Source organism: Pan troglodytes, chromosome 18, assembly GCF_028858775.2.
Source record: "Pan troglodytes isolate AG18354 chromosome 18, NHGRI_mPanTro3-v2.0_pri, whole genome shotgun sequence".
In the NCBI taxonomy this organism is placed as follows: Eukaryota; Metazoa; Chordata; class Mammalia; order Primates; family Hominidae; genus Pan; species Pan troglodytes.
The window spans coordinates 21,086,065-21,103,841 of NC_072416.2; the positions used below are offsets into that span (position 1 = coordinate 21,086,065).

At 44.8% G+C, this 17,777-nt stretch overlaps 1 protein-coding gene across 3 annotated transcripts in view; it reads right to left on the bottom strand.

Annotated features, from left to right (window-relative positions):
- The window catches only part of LOC454345 (BOS complex subunit NOMO1), a 63,888-nt gene that overhangs the window by 37,453 nt on the left and 8,658 nt on the right, over positions 1 to 17,777 (bottom strand). For all 3 annotated transcript variants that reach the window (XM_054668243.2, XM_054668240.2, XM_054668241.1), the window contains exons 4-11: positions 14,591 to 14,691; positions 12,682 to 12,788; positions 10,392 to 10,464; positions 6,752 to 6,904; positions 5,726 to 5,863; positions 5,304 to 5,393; positions 1,998 to 2,103; positions 1,664 to 1,814 (exon numbers count right to left, since the gene is read on the bottom strand). In XM_054668243.2, coding sequence (XP_054524218.1) covers positions 1,664 to 1,814; positions 1,998 to 2,103; positions 5,304 to 5,393; positions 5,726 to 5,863; positions 6,752 to 6,904; positions 10,392 to 10,464; positions 12,682 to 12,788; positions 14,591 to 14,691 — 919 coding nt within the window. The remainder of the gene's footprint in view (positions 1 to 1,663; positions 1,815 to 1,997; positions 2,104 to 5,303; positions 5,394 to 5,725; positions 5,864 to 6,751; positions 6,905 to 10,391; positions 10,465 to 12,681; positions 12,789 to 14,590; positions 14,692 to 17,777) is intronic.

The following is a 17,777-nucleotide window of genomic DNA, read 5'->3' on the forward strand; positions in this document are numbered from 1 at the left end:
GACTCCTTGACCTCGACCTCCATCTGTCTACAGAAAAGAGTCACTGTGGCCTCCTCAGTGATCAAGCCAGGGGACTGTGTTCACCAGGGCTCAGCTCCCTGCACCTCCCTGTTGGGCACTACCTCCTACCCCAAACTTACTTTCTTAGTTCCTATGACCTCATGCTCCCTAGGTCCCCCCTGGGCCACCTGGCACTCTGTTTTTGGCCTACTGTTCTTCTAATTCTACCTGCACATACATATTTGAGGTCCTGGCTGCCACCTGCAGCCGAATCTTCAGGATTGACCATCCATCCAAGCGCCTATTGAAGAGCTCCACCTAGTGGTCCTACAGACCAATGTGGCCAAATCTGAACCCTCATCACCTAACTGGCTTCTCTTTCTGTCCCCAGCCATCACACCTCTCAAGCTGGGCACCCTAAATATCTCACCAGTCTGTCCCTGACTTCCCTACAAGGCAAGCCCTTGTCTCTGCTTTCAGACCTCCTGTGCCCAAGGCCTGTCCCCTTCAAAGCCACTCTACTCCATGCCATTGTTTTCAGAATGCCCTATTGAAAACAATGATCAAAGCTTGTTAAATTAATGCTCAAAACCACTCACGGCCCGTTGGCCCCAGTGGGAGAAAGCCCCTACGCCCCGGTGGGGTGTGAGGAGGTGCTATGGGGTTGGCCTCATCATCACCTTCACCTGCCAGTATATTCTGCTCCAGTAGCACCCAGCTTTACACCCGCAGCCACCTCATGCTGCTGTGAGACTGCCTGACTTTGCTCATGCCGCGCTTCTCCCAAGCAGACCCTGCACTCTCCTTCTAAGCTACTGTTTTGTGAGCACCTGTTATGTCTAAAGCTGTTCTGCAGGTTACATGCAGGTGGATCTGGGATCTCACTCCAAAGCCCAAGTTCTTGGCACTACACAATCTTGCTTCAGATGATGCTAAAACCACATGAATTCAACCACAAGATGTCCCTGCCTGTACTTATAGTATAATGAGTAACTACAAGCAGGAAGAACTACACCAATGACCTGAAGCATCTTCCAATAAGCTTTCTCAACCAACAATACCATCTTCCAAAAATCCTCAAAGAGTAAGCAGAGGGGTCCTGTGAAAGATCGTGAAAGTCAGACATGAAAGATTTTTTAATTTCACAAGCCCATTTTAATTTGAAGCAAGGGACTTTTCATTAAGCATCCGACATGTCAGTACCTTCAGTTTGTAAGATTTAGAACTAATCTTTCTTGGCCGGGTGCAGTGTCTCACACCTATAATCCCAGCACTTTGGGAGGCCAAAGCAGGCAAACAGCCTGAGGTTAGGAGTTTTGAGACTAGCCTGGCCAACATAGAGTGAAACCCTGTCTCTACTTAAAAATACAAAAATTAGCTGGGTGTGGTGGGGCACGCCTGTAGTCCCAGCTACTTGGGAAGCTGAGGCAGGAGAATCACTTGAACCTGGGAGGCAGAGGTTGCAGTGAATCGAGATGGCACCACTGCACTACAGCCTGGGCAACAGGGCAAGACTCTGACTCTCAAAAAAAAAAAAAAAAAAAAGTACTAATCTTTCTTAAGTTCTTAAACTCAGCAAAGACACACAGATCACAGGTCATTTTGTTCTACACTGGCTGCCAGCATATTTACTGGCACTTCCAAATCCACACGATAAGCTTACCCTGTTGCAATAATGTCAGCCAGCTGAGGTGTGTTCGGTGCAATTTTGATGGTGACCGTTTCAAAGTAGAGGTGCTCTTTCTGAGCATGGATGGTGTATGTCCCTGTGGTTATGTTCTCAAGGCGGAATGAGCCATCAGCTTTTGTTTTAACTGTAAAACAAAAACACACTAACAGAAGATAAGCCAAAAACAACAGTGTATCCTTACATGTACACCAGAATACTTGAGACCAAAAGCTGCCATGTTCTCATATAGTCATCAGTTCCTCTCCATTTCTCTCTGTGATCCAAAAACAGCGCTGGCCATCAGCCTGGGGCTGCTGTGTCAGCCCACCTTTGATTTGGTTATTCAGGGTGACTACTGCTTCTGGAACACCATCTCCTTCGGGTCCGTTCAAGACCCTCCCGGTGACGGAGAATCCCATGACGTGGAACACGGGCTAGAAAACAAAGAAGAAGAAGAAGGTGCTCGAAGGTGCTCCTGTGCCAGAGCCACAAAGCCTCCTTCTGCTGCGCCGGCCACCACCTACCATGTCTGCTCCTGCCGCCCACCTCCCAACACTCAGTGCCCCGGTCCTGTGTGCCAGCCGGGCTCCCTCTCACTTTACCCACATCTGTCTTCTCTGTTGTGTTCCCAACACACTGCTGAGTGTCAAACAACAGAAAAGTCTAGAGACTTACTTCCCTCGTTAAAAGGTCACTGACTCAAGCTTCTAGAAGCCCCCCCCCACCCTTACCCCTGTGCCATCTCCTCCCCTCCAGATGCCCCCATTTTGGTGACCCACGTCTTCCTCCAGTCTCCCATGCACACCCCGGCATCACTTCGGATGCCCCGCCCCGCTCCTCCAGCATCGATCAGTCCTGTGGATTCCACCTCTGCAAGGTCTCACGTGCCCCCTCCTGTCTTTCCACCACGACCTGAACACAGGTCCTTATGAAATCCACCTAGGCCAGGCGCAGTGGTTCACGCCTGTAATCCCAGCACTTTGGGAGGCCAAGGCAGGCAGATCACTTGAGGTCAGGAGTCCAAGACCAGCCTGGCCAACATGGTGAAGCCCTGTCTCCACTAAAAATACAAAAATTAGCCAGATGTGGTGGCAGGCGCCTGTAATCCCAGCTACTCGGGAGGCTGAGGCAGGAGAATCGCTTCAACTCGGGATGCAGAGGTTGCAGTGAGCCAAGATAGTGCCAGCCTGTGTGAAGCAGCAAGACTCTGTCTCAAAGGAAAAAAAAAAAAAAAAAAAGAAATCCACCTAGACCACCCTCCTCCACCACCATCACTGGCTCACACGTGGTCCCATGCTCCATGTGTCTGTGTCTGTGTCTGTGCCCCACTCGCCTGTGAGCAGCACACCTGTGCTTTCTCTGCAGTTACTGAGTTCCAGCCCTGATCTGTGTATCCCCAAGGTCACCACTGCTAACCTATTTTAGTATCTTCATCAAACTTACCAGTATCTGAAATGTCCTCGTTCGATTTCTTAGTTGTCTCCCTCCCACTAGCATGTTACCTCATGGAGACAGGGACTTTTTCTGTCTTAGTCACCTGGTACACAGCAGACACTCAATAACTGACTCCTGAATGAATGAACGTGTGCACGCACGTGTGCAACAGCATTTGAGATGAAGCTTTAAATAATTAAATGACTTCCTTTTTATGCAGGTAGCCCTTCTTTGTTATTTTTTAATTTTTTTTTCAGCAAATGGTTTGTTAGTGATGGTCTCACATGACAGGTAGTCCTTGATCTTTCCAAAAAGACATGTTTCATTCCATGCATTACCTACTTATTAATTCACATATGTACTCAACAAATATTTTTGCTGGGCACCTACTATGTGCCAGGCACTAAATCACATGTTAGGAAAACAGTAAAGAATAAGACACGGTACCTGACCTCAGGGAACTTACAGGGCCCCATTCCCTGAAATTCCATTCATCATTTTCAAAATATGTATTTGGCTGTAATCTGGGAATAGCTGTCTCTGCTCACCTGCCCCCATCCTTCTCTGCAAGCTACGAGAAGCAAAGTAAAGGCTTCATCTTCTTACCCTTCTCTTTCCCCTCCAGTGTACAGCAGAACGGTCAAACACTCCACTGAATCTTAAAATGCAGAGTCTGCACCCCACTGTGCATATGACCTAAAAGTCCGCTTCTGCCAGTTTAAGCGATTTTAACACAGTACTTTCAAATGTAATATTAAAAGAAAATGATTAAAATATAATTGCTTCGATAACTCTAACATTGGGTGGTCCACTTAGGAGAGGCTGTTATTTTCTTTTGGGATTTGTTCTAGCTAGCCAATTTTCTACAGTAACCATTTTCTACTTCTGTAATTAAAGGAGACGTAAGTGAGATGAAAAATACATTTGCCATTTATGTGAGGGTCTAGGCAGTTTATCAAGCCATGTATCACACTGCCCATTCCTACCATCACGGTCCAAGCTCTGCCAGTTCTCACCTGGTTTATGGCCATGGCATCCCAACTGGTCTCCCACTTCCACCCTGACACCCTGCAAACTCTCCTCAACGCAGCTGCCAGAAGGATCACGCCACTCCTCTGCTAGGAACCTTCCAGTGGCACCAATTCTCACCCAGAGTTATAGGCAAAGTGGCCCACCAAGCCCTGCACAATCTGCCCTGTCACCTCCCTGACCCTCTTTCCGCCTCCTCCTTCCTTGCTCATTCCCTCCACTCCAGCCACCCTAGCCTCCTTGGGATGCCCCAAACCCTTCAGCACACTCCTGCCTCAGGACCTTTGCACGTGCCATTCCCTCAGTCTTACACACTCTTCCTGCAGGAGTGAAGTATGGTTCTCTTGTTCTTTCCCTTCAGGTTGTTGCTCAAATGTCACCTTCACAGGGAGGACTTCCCAAAAACACCCTATGTACAACTGCAACCCCTGTCTCCACCCTGATACTGTACAACCTCCTTTCTTCCTTTATTTTTCTAGAGAACACTTATCACCTTCTACTGTACTTTCTAACTTATACATCTATACATGTATTGACCCTTCCTGTCATTAGAACATGAGGTCTAGCCAGGTGCGATGGCTCACACCTGTAATCCCAACACTTTGGGAAGCTGAGGCAGGCAGATCACTTGAACCCAGGAGTTAGAGAACAGCCTGGGCAACATGGTGAAACCCCAACTCTAACAAAAATACAAAAATTAGCTGGGCATGGTGGCACGCGCCTGTGGTCCCAGCTACTCAACAGGCTGAGGTGGGAGGATCACTTGAGCCCTGGAGGCAATGGCTGCAGTGAGACGAGATCGTACCACTGCACTCCAGCTTGAGCCACACAGTGAGACCCTATCTTAAAAAAAAAAAAAAAAAAAATGAGGTCCACAGGGACAAGCATTTTTGCCTCTTTTGGTCACTGCTGTATCCCCAGTCCTGGATGGTGCCTGAAACGTATGTCACTGGCAATCAATAAATATATTTCACTGAATGAGTAGATTTAACTAGGAATCCAGCTCTCTACGATAAGGACACCATGTGTAAGAATATAATACCAGATGGCATTTTTTCCAACAGCCCTTCCAGATAAAATAATTGATTTTTTTTAAAAACATGTTTGCAATACCTGTGCCTAGGGATGGGAACTCAAACACCTGTCCCTCCAGAAGACAGAAAAGCCTTACCTCGATTTTCAGGCTGTCATGCTCCACTGTGAAGTCAAGTCTGGAAGGCGCCACATCAAAGGTAATCCTCTCCCCTCGATAGAACGGAATCTGGAAGGAAGAGTCAGTTAATCACTAAGAACCACTAACATGATCAATCAGCAATATTAATAATCGATCTAGCAGCCCACAAATGACAAGGGGTTCAGACAGACCAAGAGAAACATTCATCATAACTGTTGCAGATTCGAAAAGAGGAAGCCTTGCCCTTTTTGTAGCTATTACGAAGGGGTGAGTGTCTCATCTTAAGTAAGTTACTGCTTAACAGCGTGTTCAGAGAACTGCAGGCCAACCATCTTTTCCTTTAACACCCGAACAGCATTGGCTTTTACTGTGTCACGAGAGTCCCAGACATAAACAGAATGGAAATCTGCTTCACTCACCACAGTGTAGCCCCCACTTGGCAAGGAATAGAAAGAGAACGAGCCATCTTCTCTGGAGACCGTGTAGCACAAATACACCAGACTCTCGTCTTGGGGCTGGAACCCAGGCACTGGTGAGACATTGCAGCCCAGGACATCCTATGCCAGGGGGTAAAAAAGACAAGACTTCCTTTTCCATTTACATGTTCTGAATACCATCAATTAGCCACATTATAGGAAAATTTTTTTAAGTTTCATGTCAATATATGTATTTCTGAAATCTAAGACACATTAATACAGAAAAAAGGAACAAAAATCTTGACATTCAAGTTGCAAAGTTAAAAACTGGCACAGTCTTCCCAGGAAAGATGACATGACTGTCCTTCCTTATGATGGGTCACCATTCTCCAAATAAGGAAACGGAGGCACAGGAAGGTAACGTGACCGGCCCAGGGTCGCACAGCTAGGAAGAGGAATTTGTTTAAACCTGAGATTTGTTTAAACCCAGGTCTGATTTCAAAGCCTGTGTACTTTCCATCACATACCACTGCCTCCCAGTGTAGATGTGCAATGTCTTGTGAGTCAACAGAGACACATGATATTCTTGAATTTTTTTTTTTTTTTTTTTTGAGACAGTCTCACTCTGTCACCCAGGCTGGAGTGCAGTGGCGTGATCTCGGCTCACTGCAACCTCCACCTCCTGGGTTCAGGCGATTCTACTGCCTCAGCCTCCCACGCAGCCGGGACTACAGGCACGTGCCAACATGCCCGGCTAATGTTTTTGTATTTTTAGTAGAGATGGGGTTTCATAATGTTGGCCAGGCTGGTCTAAAACTCCTGAGCTCAAGTGATCCACCCACCTTGGCCTCCCAAAGTGCTGGGATTGCAGGCATGAGCTACCACACCCGGCCTGAGACAGACGATATTCTTAAGTGTTAAAATGATAAATCAACTCAGACCTGCATTTCTTACAACAGTACGTTCTGGGCTATACTCCCCCACCCTCCTACCCCTCACACCATCTCTTTTGTTCTTTTCTTTGCTTACCTCTTTAGTTACTAAAGAAGAAAAGAGAAGAAACTTCACCCCTTTCATGGGCTCCCCATCACTTCGGACAGAGCCAGACACATTGTAGCCAGCAACTATGAGGGGACTGGCCTCATTGGCATTGGAGTTGGTTACACGCACTGTGGTGCTTGCCTGTAACAGAAAAAGATTTTAACCTGTAAAAAAATAAACACTTGCAAAGTGCCTAACAACATGAGGACACGCTGAAGCTAAAATATTAACTGGGAAACATAATCTATAAAATTGCTTATTCAGTATGATCACTTCTTTTTTTGAGACGGAGTCTCAGTATGTCGCACAGGCTTGAGTGCAATGGCGCAACCTCGGCTCACTGCAACCTCTGCCTCCTGGCTTCAAGAGATTCTCCTGCCTCAGCCTCCCAAGTAGCGGGGATTACAAGCGCTCGCCACCACGCCCGGCTAATTTTTGTATTTTTAGTAGAGACAGGGTTTCACCATGTTGGCCAGGCTGGTCTCGAACTCCTGACCTCAGGTGATCCACCCGCCTCAGCCTCCCAAAGTGCTGGGATTACAGGTGTGAGCCACCGTGCCTGGCTTATCATTATTTTTTAATGCCCAAAATGAAGTGAAAGGAAATGTGGTAAAATGTAAACAATAATGATTTTGTCTATATGGTGCTATTTTACTTGTATACTTTTCCAGCTTCCAAAATTTGTTTCCGCTGCTTTATATTCCTCTGTATGTTCCAATTTTTTTAATGAGCATATTTTGCCTTTTTTTCTATTTTTAATGATATATAGTGTTAACTGAAGATTAGCCTAAAGCTGCCTCCTTACATATTTTAAGTTTGGCCTAAAGGTTTCTCTGTACGTGTTGCCAAGTCTCAGCCAATTCAAGCAGCCACCCTTCAACTACTCACAGGCAGCCAACTGTTCAAACCATGTGCAAATAAGACAAACGTCCAGCTGTAACCAATCCAACTGTTTCTGTACCTCACTTCCACTTTCTGTCCGTCACTTTCTTTTTCTGTCCATAAACCCTTTCCAATCACGCAACAGTGCCACAGTCGCTGTAAACCTATTCTGGCTCAGGGGGCTACCCTGAGCAGAAATGTTCTATGCTCAGGGGGCTACCCTGAGCATAATTGTTCTATGCTCAATTAAACTCTGTTTAATTTGCCTTAAGTTGTTCTTTTCACAATATGTGTATATTTTTTAACATTTTTGTTAAGGTACAATAAACACAGAGAAAAGTGTACAGATTCTAAGCACACAGCACAGGGCTTGTCACAAATTGGGCACTGGTTACCCAACAGAATAGCACCAGCAAGCCAGAAGTGCCCTCACACTTGCTTCCGGTCACTAACACCCCAGGAGGATAAACATTATCCTGACTTCTAACAACATGCTTTACTTGAAAATCCCAATCTCATATTAATAAACTCAGATTCTTCTATGCAGACAATTAACATACAATGTAAACCTTAAAATCTCTTCTATTTATAAATGTGTAAGCTCTTTCATTTCGAATAAATTTTTTTTTTTTTTTTTGAGATGGAGTCTCACTCTGTCACCCAAGCTGAAGTGCAGTGGTGCAATCTTGGCTCACTGCTACCTCCACCTCCCAGGTTCAAGCGATTCTCCTGCCTCAGCCTCCCGAGTAGCTGGGATTACAGGTGTATGCCACCATTCCTGGCTAATTTTTTTCTATTTTTAGTAGAGATGCGGTTTCACCATGTTGGCCAGGTTGGTCTCGAACTCCTGACCTCAAGTGATCCACCCACCTCAGCCTCCCAAAATGCTGGAATTACAGCATGAGCAACTGCGCCCAGCCTCGAATAAAATATTTTTAAATGTTGCTGCAGAAGAGAAAAACCCCCAAAACCAAAAGTCATAAACAGTAAGAAGAGACATCTAGGTGTGAAACTATCGTCAATTATAAGTGCGTAAAACCTACAGAGTAAAAATAATAATAAAACATATAGAGTAGAAGCTGAAATACTGATTCCAATGCTTCTTTAGCAAAAATGAGATACAGCTTCAATACTAACACACAAGCTAACATGTCAAGATGTCCCTTAAGTCTTATTTTAATTTGGTCTTTCACGGCTATTACAGAACCTCACCTACTAGGTGGAGTTCCTTTTTTGATCTTTGACTATAAACTATTTCAGTCAAACAAAAAAAGATATGCTAAAGAACACTTACATACCTTCTAACCAGCTAAACAAATTTAAAAAAATACAATTCAAGATGCTGGCATACCCCAAAGTCCCCCTCCTCCCTCTTTCTCTAGAAGTCAGTATCATTTTGAACAGCGTCTGCTATTCCCATACATGTCTTCATAATTTTTCTACATAAGACCGTATCCTCCCCGTCCCTACTAAAAATACAAAAATTAACTGGGCATGGTGGCAGGTGCCTGTAACCCCAGCTACTCAGGAGGCTGAGGCAGGAGAATCACTTGAACCCAAGAGGCAGAGGTTGCAATGAGCTGAGATCGCGCCATTGCACTCCAGCCTGGGCAACAAGAGCAAGACATCATCTCAAAAACAAAGACTGTATCCTTAGCTAGGGGCAGTGGCACATGCCTGCAGTTCCAGATCCCTGGGAGGCCAAGGTGGAAGGATCGCTTAAGGCCAGGAACCAGAGGCTGCAATGAGCCATGAATATGTCACTGTACTCTAGCCTGGGCAACAGAGCAAGACCCTGTTGCAAAAAAAAAAAAAAAGACTGTATCTGGCCGAGTGCACTGGTTTATACCTGTAATCCCACCACTTTGAGAGCCCGGGGCTGGTGGATCATTTGAGGCTAGGAGTTCGAGACCAGCCTGGCCAACATGGCAAAATCCCATATATACTAAAAATACAAAAATTAGCTGGGCGTGGTGGCACATCCCTGTAATTCAGCTGCTCAGGAGACTGAAGCCGGAGACTCACTTGGACACAGAAGGCCAAGGTTGCAATAAGCCAAGATCACGCCACTGCACTCCAGTCTTGACAACAGAGCGAGACTCCGTCTTTAAAAAAAAAAAAAAAAAAAAAGACTGTATCCATAAATGATTATCACAAGTATTTAAAATCATATTTCCTTCAACTCTGTTTTTAAATGTAGTTACATTAATATATGTAGCTCTGGTTCATTCATTACTGCTGACATACAGCAGCCTATTGTATGATGGAACCCCAATCCATTCTTCTCTTAAAAGGCATTTAGGTAGTTTACAATATTTTGCTATTACAAACAAAGCTGCAATAAACATTCTCATACATTCTCCTTGGTCACGCGTACCACAGTTTCTAGAATGTTTAGTATATTTACAGATTTCTGTTTCAGGCTGAAAAAAGAACAACAAATAAATCTCGTCAGGGCCTTCTGTTGTTGATTTAGTTTAAAATAGCTATAGTTAATAAAACAGATCTATTTCACAGCAGGAAGACAACACTGTCACCTAAAACTGAAACTAACACAAGCAACATCTGCTACAGTGAGGAGTTACACCTTATAAATAACTACCAAGCTAAACAACAGCAACATTGGTTCTTCATCTGGTCCTGGAGAAACCATAAATTCTTTTCATATCCTAAATTGAAAAGCCCTACATCTGTCCCAAGACCAGCATATTATTGGCATGGCTATAGACGTAGCTGTCACACTCACCTCTTTCAACGCCCAGGTTGGATGAGTTGCGAGGATTTCATAATCTCCAGGCAGAACTTTAAAAAATGCAAACCTAAGACATAAAAAATAACCATTTAACTTTCTCCAAACAACCCAAGTATTTCTAATTCTATGACTAATGTTGGCAGCACAAGAAAACAATGTGGGAATTATCGCAAACTTCCATTAGCTTGTTAAATGAGCATGAATGAAATTCAATCCTTCACTGTACAAATCTGCATAAAAGAGCGCTTACTGAGCACTTACTGTGTGCCAAGAGGGGTGCTCCATGTGCTGATCGGAAAGAGGAGTGCTTACGTCTCCCTTAATCTCAAGGATTTCTGGCATAAAACCAATCCTTGTAGCACAGCAGGGACCAGTCACAGAACATTCGACTGGGTTTGACAGAGGTGACAGGCATGAACTGACAAGGAGAAGGGGACAGAAGTGTCCAAGGAAACACATGGGAAGGGAGAAGTGGGGTGAAAAAGAACAGAACAGATGCACAGGCTGAGGGGGACGCTGACCCAAGATGATGCAAATGACACAGGGCAGGGTAAACTATCACAAGCTTTGAATCCCAGAAAAAAGGCTTTAGAGAAACACAGATAAGTCATTCTGGGTTTTTGCACAAAGCAACTGAGATAAGAAACCAGCAGCTGATGAAAATTACTCTACTAGCCATAGACAGACTAACACCAGAGTGAGCCGAGCTAAAGCTGGAAATGCTGCTGCCAGTATACTAACATGTTTATCCCTTCAAATTTGTAAGGCAACTGACAAATGAGAAGGCTAAGTCCAGTGAAATGAACTAGAAAATGCATTTGATTTCTTCTGTGGTATTTTATTGTATCAAATCTTGCCTGCAATAACTGGATAGGGCTTGGAAACCACATTACTACAAGTATTGGTAAGATTGAGCTTCTATTTCGTTTTCATAATAGCCCAGTGCTACATGTTTCATTGTTTCAGTTAGTGCAGATGAAAGGTATTCAGTAGGCTCAAGACACTATTTTTTTCTAGTAAGGTCAACACCAAATTACTAGCCCAGAAAAAAAATTACAGCTCCATATTCCTGCTACACACCAGGGCTGGAGAGGCACCAGTCAAGCAGAAGTAAATGTTATTTCAAAAATGAAAACTAGTTTCAACAATAATAACTTTAAAATTGAATAACTTACTGACAGACTCATTATAAACTTCTATTTTGCAATTTACTCAGTTTGTATGTTAACGGAGTTAGTAATGATTTGAACGCTTTCGGAATTATCAGTTTGAACTATTCTGGTATTAATCTTGGCATATCTGTTAACATTTACAACTCAACTATATACATCCATTAAATAAATGCTTTAAATCTGACTCAGCAAGGTCAGCTAGGCATCTGTTCCAACTACAAAGCAGTTTTGCTATAATAATGATAATGATTTTTTCTAATCATAACTGAGCTAACCTATTTGAGCTAATATGCCAAGCAGCTTGAAGTAATAATATTAATTTCATCTTTCCAGTACCTTAGGAGATAGGTTCCACAATTATCTTCATTTACAAAAGAGGAAACTGAGGCACAGAGGGGTTAAGGAACTTGCCCTAGGTCAACCAGCCAGCAAATGGGGGAGCTGGGATTCAAGCCCAGGCTGGCAGGCTCCAGAGCCAGGCTGAGCTGCTAAACGAAGACCCACTAAGCCCCAGGCCTTGAAGCAGGTGCTTTATGGGTATTAACTCTTTTTTTGTTTGTTTCAGACAGGGTCTTGCTCTGCTGCCGAGGCTGGAGCACAGTGGCACATGATCACGGCTCACTGCAGCCTCAACCTTCCAAGCTCAAGCAATCCTCCCGCCTCAGCCTCCCGAGTAGCTGCGACCACAGGAGCATGCCACCACACCCAGCTAATTGTTTTCCCCCGTGGGACTCTACTTGATATAATTTCTTAAATTATTTGTGGAGATTGAGTCTCCCTATGTTGTCCAGGCTGGTCTCGAACTCCTGAACTCAAGTGATCCTCCCATCCTGGCCTCCCAAAGTGCTGGCATTATAGGCGCAAGCCAATATGCCTGGCCAGTATGAACTCATATTTAATCATCCCATCAGTGCTAGGCAAGATGGGTCAAATGGATTCCATTTCACATGTGGGGAACTCAGCACTCTGAGGGGCATGAACTCACCCAAAGTTAAGAGGCTGAATCAGGATCTGAACCCAGAACTCCCTGAATCCAAACTCCCAAACCCAGCTCCATGACCCCTGTCAGAGCCCGGCTCTAAGGCAACACTAAGAGACAGGACGCTACTCACTTTCCGCCAGGCCGTGTAACTGTGGACTGGATCTTTGCTTCGGTCCCAGTGTTTCTCAGAGACACCTGAACTCCCGCAGGACCCAGGGGCTGCCCTTTGCTGAGGACCTGCCATGGAGAAGAAAGTTAGGGCCCACCCAGCAAAGCACCCTCCTCTCAAAGCACTGGCAGCCCTGCTTACAACTCCCAGGTGGAGCCAGGAACCCTCTTTGGGTCAAGAATCCCATTGAAAAGATGATATAAATCATGGATATGTTTCCTGGGGATGAGGTAGGAGAGGGAACAGTAACAGTAAAATAAGACTCTATTTCAATGAATCTAAGACATCATCAGTTATAGATTCACCATTATTGGTCTGGGTGGGTGTGGTGGCTCACGCCTGTAATCCCAGCACTTTGGGAGGCTGAGGCAGGCAGACCACTTGAGGCCAGGAGTTTGAGACCAGCCTGGCCAACATGGTGAAACCCTGTCTCTACTAAAAATACAAAAATTAGCTGAACCTCACGGCACATGCTTGTAATCCCAGCTACTCCTGAGGCTGAGGCAGGAGAATCACTTGAACCCAGGAGGCGGAGGTTGCAGTAAGCTGCAATCGTGCCACTGCACTCCAGCCTGGGTGACAGAGGGAGACTCCATCTCAAAAAAAAAAAAAAAAAAAGTAAATATACATAAAAATAAAAATATAAAAATTAGCTGGGTCAGGTGGCACACACCTGTAATCCCAGCTACTGGGGAGGCTGAGGCAGGAGAATTGCTCAAACCCAGGAGGTGGAGGTTGTGGTGAGAGAGACTGCGCTACTGCACTCCACCTTAGGCCACAGAGCGAGACTCTGTCTCAAAAAAATAAATAAATAAAAATAAAAATAAAAAAAGATTCACCATTATTTTGCAAACCATCGATAAAGAAAAAACTACCCAAGATCCCCATCTCTAACAAGAAGCCCACACATACAGCTGGGATGGCAGGGCCTCCCCCTCACCGCAAAGGTAGAGGAGAAAGAAGCCCATCATGAAGAGAAGGACAGGAAGGAAGGAAGCACATCTCAAGCTCAGGCACAGGGCGGGTGGAGGAAAAACGACTCTCCCCTGAGAATCTGAATCGCGGGAGCTGGGGCACACACCCGTTAGGACTCTAAATTCACACCACCATGGCGGTCCAAAAAAATCTCAGAACTTAAATGATGGGAATCCTCCTAGGTAAGTGTCAGAAGCAGATGCACGCTCTCTCTGGGAGAAGCTGACTTCAATTCACCCACAGGGACAGCAAGATGCCACAAGGCTTAGAGAGTGCGTCCTTCCAATTCGGCATCCCTGTAAAAGGCCATCCCTGACATAAACACTAACAGCGGCTGGGTGCACAGCGTACACCTGTAATCCCAGCACTATGGGAGGTGGAGGCAGGCAGATCACCTGAGGTCAGGAGTTTGAGACCAGCCTGGCCAACACAGCAAAAGCCCATCTCTACTGAAAATACAAAAATTACCCAGGCATGGTGGCACACACTTGTAATCCTAGCTACTCGGGAGGGTGAAGGAGCGGGAGGGTGAGGCAGGAGAATCACTTGAACCTGGGAGGTGGAGGCTGCAGTGAGTCAAGATTGCACCACTGCACTCCAGCCTGGGCAATAGAGCAAGACCCTGTCTCAAAATAAAAAATAAAAAAATAAAAACACCAACAGTCTATGCTCTGGGAGCAGAGGGGATGACCAGCAACCTCAATCTCACTCCTAAATATACCTGCTGTGTTCTACACAGGATGAAGTACAGAGTTCACAGGCTCCCTTGCCACTTATCCATGGGTCCCCTGTGGGATCAAAGTCCCCAGGTTAAAGTATCCTGCATTTTTTTAAAAAAGGATTTAGTATACATTATAGAGTGAACAGGAAAAATAATCAAGTTCCAAAGACAAACCTTGCCATTCACAGAGAACCCAGTGAAGACAAAGTTGATGTCTCCGCCCTTTGTGCAGATGTCACTGACTCCATCCACATGGAGTTCCACGGTCGTCGGCTCTGAGGAACGAAGCAGGGGAGGAAATGGGGACACAAGACACAAAGGCAAGCTTAGTTTTGGGGTACAGTGAACCTAAGTAGAACGTATTTTTATTATTCAGATTTCATTTTACTTTTGGACACTTAATACACTCGTGTGTTTCCAAATCCAAAGGTACAAAAAAGTATTCTGGGAAAAGTCTCCCTCTCACCCCTATCCCCCTAGCCTCCTGGTTTCCTGCCCCAGAGGGAATTCGTGTTTAGAGTATAAAATAATTTTACAACGCCTTTCAGCTAAGTTATATCTCAGAGTTCCAGTGAAAATTCAGTGAGCACCACATAATTTTATTTCCTGAATGCTCATCACCGACCAGGCACTGAGCTGAGTGCCTTTAATCCTCACAATTATCTTAAGAGACAGGCAGTAATAGCTGCAATTTACTGAGGGGTAAATTAAGGCACAGAAAGGTTAAAGGAGCTCCCAAGATCACAGAGCTTCTGAGTGACAGAGCCCCAGTTCGACCCTAAAAGTCTGGCTCTGGATCTGTTCTCTGACCAAGGACATGAGCTCAGCCATGTTAAACCAGGAACACAAACTCCAGGGCCACAGGGGCTTCATGGGTTCGAAGTAAGCGGAGCATCCTCAGGGGGACTGTGGCAAATTGAAAGGAGACAACTGCCACTCAAGTCTGCCAACCACTACCATGCTTTGCCAGAGCTTCCAACTTCTCCGAAAAACTGGAAATCTGGATTTTATATACCATCTCTTGATTTTTCAATATCAGCAATTAACTCCATTTTTTAACTGAAGAGTTCATCATAATAGGGGTTAAGGTTGAGTTTTTGAAAGGTTAGGAAGAATATGCAGTAATGAGTAGAGAAAAAAATGGAAAACCATGAGATGAGATTTTCAGTTAAGATGAATTACACACGTGCTTGCACGCGTACATGCACGCGCGCGCGCACACACACACACACACAGACTCCAATAAAAAATGGGCAAAAGACTTGAACAGGAATCTTACAAAAACAGCTAGCCCATGGCAAATAAACATAAACATACGAAAAAGTGTGCAACCTCATTGGCCATCAGTGGAATGTAAATCAAGGCCACAGTGAGATAATACCACACCCCTACCAGAAGGGCTAAAATTAAAAAAAACTGACGATACCAAGTGTAGGTTAGGATGTGGAGCAATGGAAACCCTTGTACACTGCTGGGAGAACACAAACTGGTGCATCCACTTTGGATGTTTGCAAACACCTAAAGCTGAGCATGTATCAGCTCTATGGCTCAGCAACTTTACTCCTGTGATATACTCAGCAAAAATGCAGACACACATGTATCAAAATATACATACAAGAATGTTCACAGGAGCACTACTCTTAGTGGCCAAAATCGGTAAGCAACTCAAATGGCCATCAACAGTAGAAGAGATCACTGATACAAAATATGAATATAAAATATAAATATAGGCCAGGCGTGGTGGCTCTTGCCTATAATCCCAACACTTTGGGAGGCCAAAGCGGGCAGATCACTTCAGGTCAGGAGTTCGAGACCAGCCTGGGTCAACATGATGAAACCCCATCTCTACTAAAAATACAAAAATTAGCTGGGTGTGGTGGTGCACACCTGTAATCTCATCTACTGAGGAGGCTGAGGCACAAGAATTGCTTGAACCCGGGCAGAAGTTGCAGTGAACCGAGATCACACTCCAGCCTGGGCAGCAGAGCGAGACTCAGTCTCAAAAAAAAGAAAAAAAGAAAAGAAAATATAAATATTTTATAAAATATAAATAATTTTATATTTATGCATCAGAATTCTGAACAGCAAACAGAATGAACTAAAGCTACAAATGATACAGATAAAGTTCATAATGTTGAGTGAAAGAAACCAGATATTAAAAAGTTCCCTGCATGATAGCACTTTGTATAAAGTTCAAAACGACCAAATGGATCTCTCATTTGTAGAAGGTCAGGGTGGTGGTCACCTGGAGGGTGGGGTGGGATGGCTAATGAGCACCCAGGATGGGGACTTCTGGGGTGCTGGTGAAGTGCTATCTTATCATCTGGATGGTGGATACATGGGTGTGTTCACTTAGTGAAAATTCATCCAAGGCACTTTTCTGAAAGCATAATTCAATTAAAAAGCTTATCAACAGCACCAGTTGGGGGTAGGGTGGGGGGTGGCAAACACAACACTCCTCCAGGCCACCAATCTGGACTTCTGCTTTGGCCATGAGCAGGGCTACATTCCTCTCCAGCTTTCTGGAACGTACCAGCCAGGCACCCCCCGCCCTATCCCTGACTACAAACTGATAAAAGAGCTGCTCTCACAGAGCCAAATTAGCTGTCAGCTGCCTGAGCCTCATTTTAGCCTTGGCGATGGCAGGTGCTAAATTCTTCCTTGTCTAATGCACGAGCAAGCCTGATATCAACAACGGTGATCCCTACTCCTCTCCCCAAGCCATGGACTGGGGTCACCCACACCTGTTCTGCTGAAACATCAAGAGTCTCTCCTCTTCAAAAATGTAAACTACATCAAAACAGACCCTCTCTTCTGATCTCAACCCCATCCCCAACTCCCCAGCTATGCCTGAAGACAGTTATATGAGGAAAGTTTGGAGCTTTTATTGGGATGTGTGCAGAAGGGCTGTTTTCGAATACTGAGTACTTGCTAATTACGTGCCAGCCACTCTGAACACTCAGTATTGGTTTATTAATCCTCCAAGTACCCAGTGGGGCAGGGACTATAACTACCCTTGCTCGACAGTGAGGAGCCAGGCTGACACGGGGGAAGTAACTTGCCCAAAGGTATTTAACTGGTAAGGTTTAAGGCTGACAGTCTTCTCATCTCATGGGACATAAATCTGGATTTTTATGACAAATCTCACAATCTTTAAATGTTTCAATTAATTCCATAAAAAATTAAAAAACTGAGGGGGCTAAAAAAGCAGCCATCCTGGGACGGGAACCAAGTCCCCACTCTTGAGTTCTATACTGTTCTACGGCCACGTAATGAGTGAAACTGCAAGGGAGGAGTTTCCAGAAAGGTAGAAGAAAAGATGTCTATTTTTCAAAGGTGACAGAAAGTCTTAAGGTAGATT